The sequence below is a fragment of the Embiotoca jacksoni genome, unplaced genomic scaffold (genome assembly GCF_022577435.1).
Source record: "Embiotoca jacksoni isolate LCO1_2020_lvr unplaced genomic scaffold, fEmbJac1.0.p SCAF_26, whole genome shotgun sequence".
Lineage (NCBI taxonomy): Eukaryota > Metazoa > Chordata > Actinopteri > Embiotocidae > Embiotoca > Embiotoca jacksoni.
Window position 1 is genome coordinate 5,211,081 of NW_027185377.1, and position 2,739 is coordinate 5,213,819.

The window sequence follows — 2,739 nt, forward strand, 5'->3', positions numbered from 1 at the left end:
GTAGTATCAAGGAGCCTCTAACACTGCGACAACTGCTGACATTTTTCACACATTTTTGCATTTAGTTGTTGCTCTGACATATGCACGATATGAAAACCCCTTTTTCTTCCTTGTAATCAGACCCACTGCTTCTACTGCTGCTGATACTGATACTCAAATGGTTGCTGCTGACATTAATACCGCTAAATCGTGTGTTTATGTCTTTGTACTGAGAATAATAAGAAGTAGAGGCATTACTACTTCTCCATTAGACCTCCATTCATCAAACAAAACATTACAATTATCCTGTTTGTCATATATTTCATTTACAAAGTATTATTGCTCTTGATACAAAAACCCCAACAAAATAGCTGTGACCATAAATATAGTCTGAAAGTATAATATCTCTGCTGAGGGATTAATAATGTCTTATCTTATCTTACAATTTGCTGTCTCAAAATTAATGTATTTTCATCTTAACCATTTAACTCCCAGCAGTAAAAACTTCTAAATCAAGCTGAAATGAGCCTGAAGGCAAACACAATTATAGGTGCATAATAGCCATAAAAAGTACTTTAATTTTTGTGCTTCATTTTTATGATCGCTTTAAAACAGGCAGATAGAAACTGCACATTTTACAACAGTAAAACTAACAAAATACTAGATTTAAAGACCCTAAAATGAAAATGTTGTTTTGCTGGTAGAGCCTTTAAAGCACATATATGGTACCGGTATTTCTTCCACCTCTGATATGTGTACGTATACTCAGCTCTGACTAAACTAAACTGGGCTCCGGTGCGTGTGTGGGGGTGTCGAGCAGGATGATACGTGGTTGTGTGCATGTGTGTGTACATTTGTCATCACTTCCAAGAATACTTTAACAACTGTTCAAAGTGACACAGCAGTGGGTGTGCGTATCTATATGCAGAATGTGCCTCCATGTGGAGGTTGTTTCTTTTGTTGTATCACTTATAAAGTGATCATATAGCGACAGGTTTTGTGTGTGTGTGTGTGTGTGTGTGTGTGTGTGTGTGTGTGTGTGTGCGCGCAGAAGTGTAAGTGTCGAGTGCGTGAGGCTGAATTCAAGAGTGAGGTCAAGTGTGTGATCAAGAGCGTGGAGGGAGGAGAGAGAGGGAGTAGAGCAGAGAGTATATTTCTGAGAGTTTGTCAGAGTCTGGTGGCTGTCGGGAGGGGAAAACACTGAAGCCGGGCTTTTCCAAGGAACTGAGGTCCTTTTTGGAGAAGGATGACGCTGGCTTAAAGGGGATGTAAAAGCGAAGAGATGCCGGGAGGATACTGTTACTGAAAGGTCGTTTCTGTCACAAACTCCTGAATACACACAGTGTAGTGATGGGGACTGTGAGTGAGCTGTGTGCGTCCAGTTTCCAGGCATTTTTGTGTCCTACAGTACGACCGGGGGCACCTGCTGCAGCCACAGGTAAATCCTTCAAGAATCCGAAAATTGAAATGTGTGAAGTGAGTATGAGCTTTTAAATTTTTGGTTTAAAAAAAAAAAAAGAAAAAGTGAATCAATTGTTGTTATTCCAGTTTTTTGTGGTTTTTTTTTTTATGTTGCTTTTATGTGAGTCTGTGACGGACAAACACAATGAGACACTGAGAGCAAGACTGGCACAAAGTGCTATCAGTGTTCAGTTGCCGTGGTGATTTTCTGTTAGGTTATCAAGACCCAGAGCGCTATGTGGAGTGTGTGTGTGTGTGTGTGTGTGTGTGTGTGTGTGTGTGTGTTTTATGCTGTGTTTCTGACATTTCTGTGTTCATGTACACACATGAGTCATGTGTGTGCGCGCGTGTGTGTGTGTGTGTGTGTGTGTGTGTGTGTGTGTGTGTGTGTGTGTGTGTGTGTGTGTGTGTGTGTGTGTGCGTGCGTGTGTTTGTGTGAGATGGTGGGCTTGAGAACATGACGCACACCCATCATCGTCTGGTCCTGGATCCTCCTCTCCAGTGGGTGCTGGAGTGACATAATCTCCATCACTGCCCACTGCTCTCCCTCTGTGCAGGTGCTTTCACACTGTGTCAGTGTGCTCATTCAAAAGCTATTATTACACAATGAAAGGTACTCACACTGGTTATTTCCATTGGTCTTGGAGGTTGTTTTTTGGGATTTTTTTTTTTTTTTTTTTTTTTTTTTTTAATGAATGTTCCTCCTATATCTAGATTTACTTGTAATTTCCTCTTCTTTCTTCTTCTTTTTTTTTTATTTTTATGCCACAAGCCTCGAGGTCCCTGCAACAGGGACGATTTCACAGATAAACCATTTAGCTGTGAAGCACATTCACTCAATAGGCTACTGTAGCTCCCTTTGACAATTATATCTTTATATTTAGCTGCCAAAAGTATTAGCCATGGCCAGATTAATGTGATATTATAGTGACAGGCCCCTACTGGTTTCCATTATTCATGGAGGTTTCATTATTTTCTCACCCAACCCAACCTCTCTGAAATGAAAATTAACTGGCACCAATTCTGATGAAGGATCTTTTCAGCAAAATGACATCATGTCGCTGATTTAAGGATTTTCACGTGAATATTTGTATGTTTTCCATAGTAGAAGCAACATCATTGAGGTTTTTGACTGTTGGTCAAACAATGGAAGCAAATTCTTCAATTAACAAGTACATTTTTAGATGTATTTATAATTATAATAACGGTTGTTTGCAGCCTAATAGTATATCTGCGACGGAGTAACATACACTTCAGATTTTCGATGCGTTAATTGCTTGATACGCACAAAAAAATAGA

At 39.8% G+C, this 2,739-nt stretch overlaps 1 protein-coding gene across 3 annotated transcripts in view; it reads left to right on the forward strand.

Annotated features, from left to right (window-relative positions):
• The first annotated feature begins 1,002 nt into the window (after positions 1 to 1,002).
• Positions 1,003 to 2,739, forward strand: part of LOC138204783 (cytohesin-1-like) — a 19,721-nt gene continuing 17,984 nt past the window's right edge. The window contains exon 1 of one of the 3 annotated variants that reach the window (XM_069160270.1): positions 1,003 to 1,417. In XM_069160270.1, coding sequence (XP_069016371.1) covers positions 1,330 to 1,417 — 88 coding nt within the window. In that variant the 5' untranslated portion in view covers positions 1,003 to 1,329. The other 2 variants (XM_069160268.1, XM_069160269.1) reach the window with 2 other exon arrangements.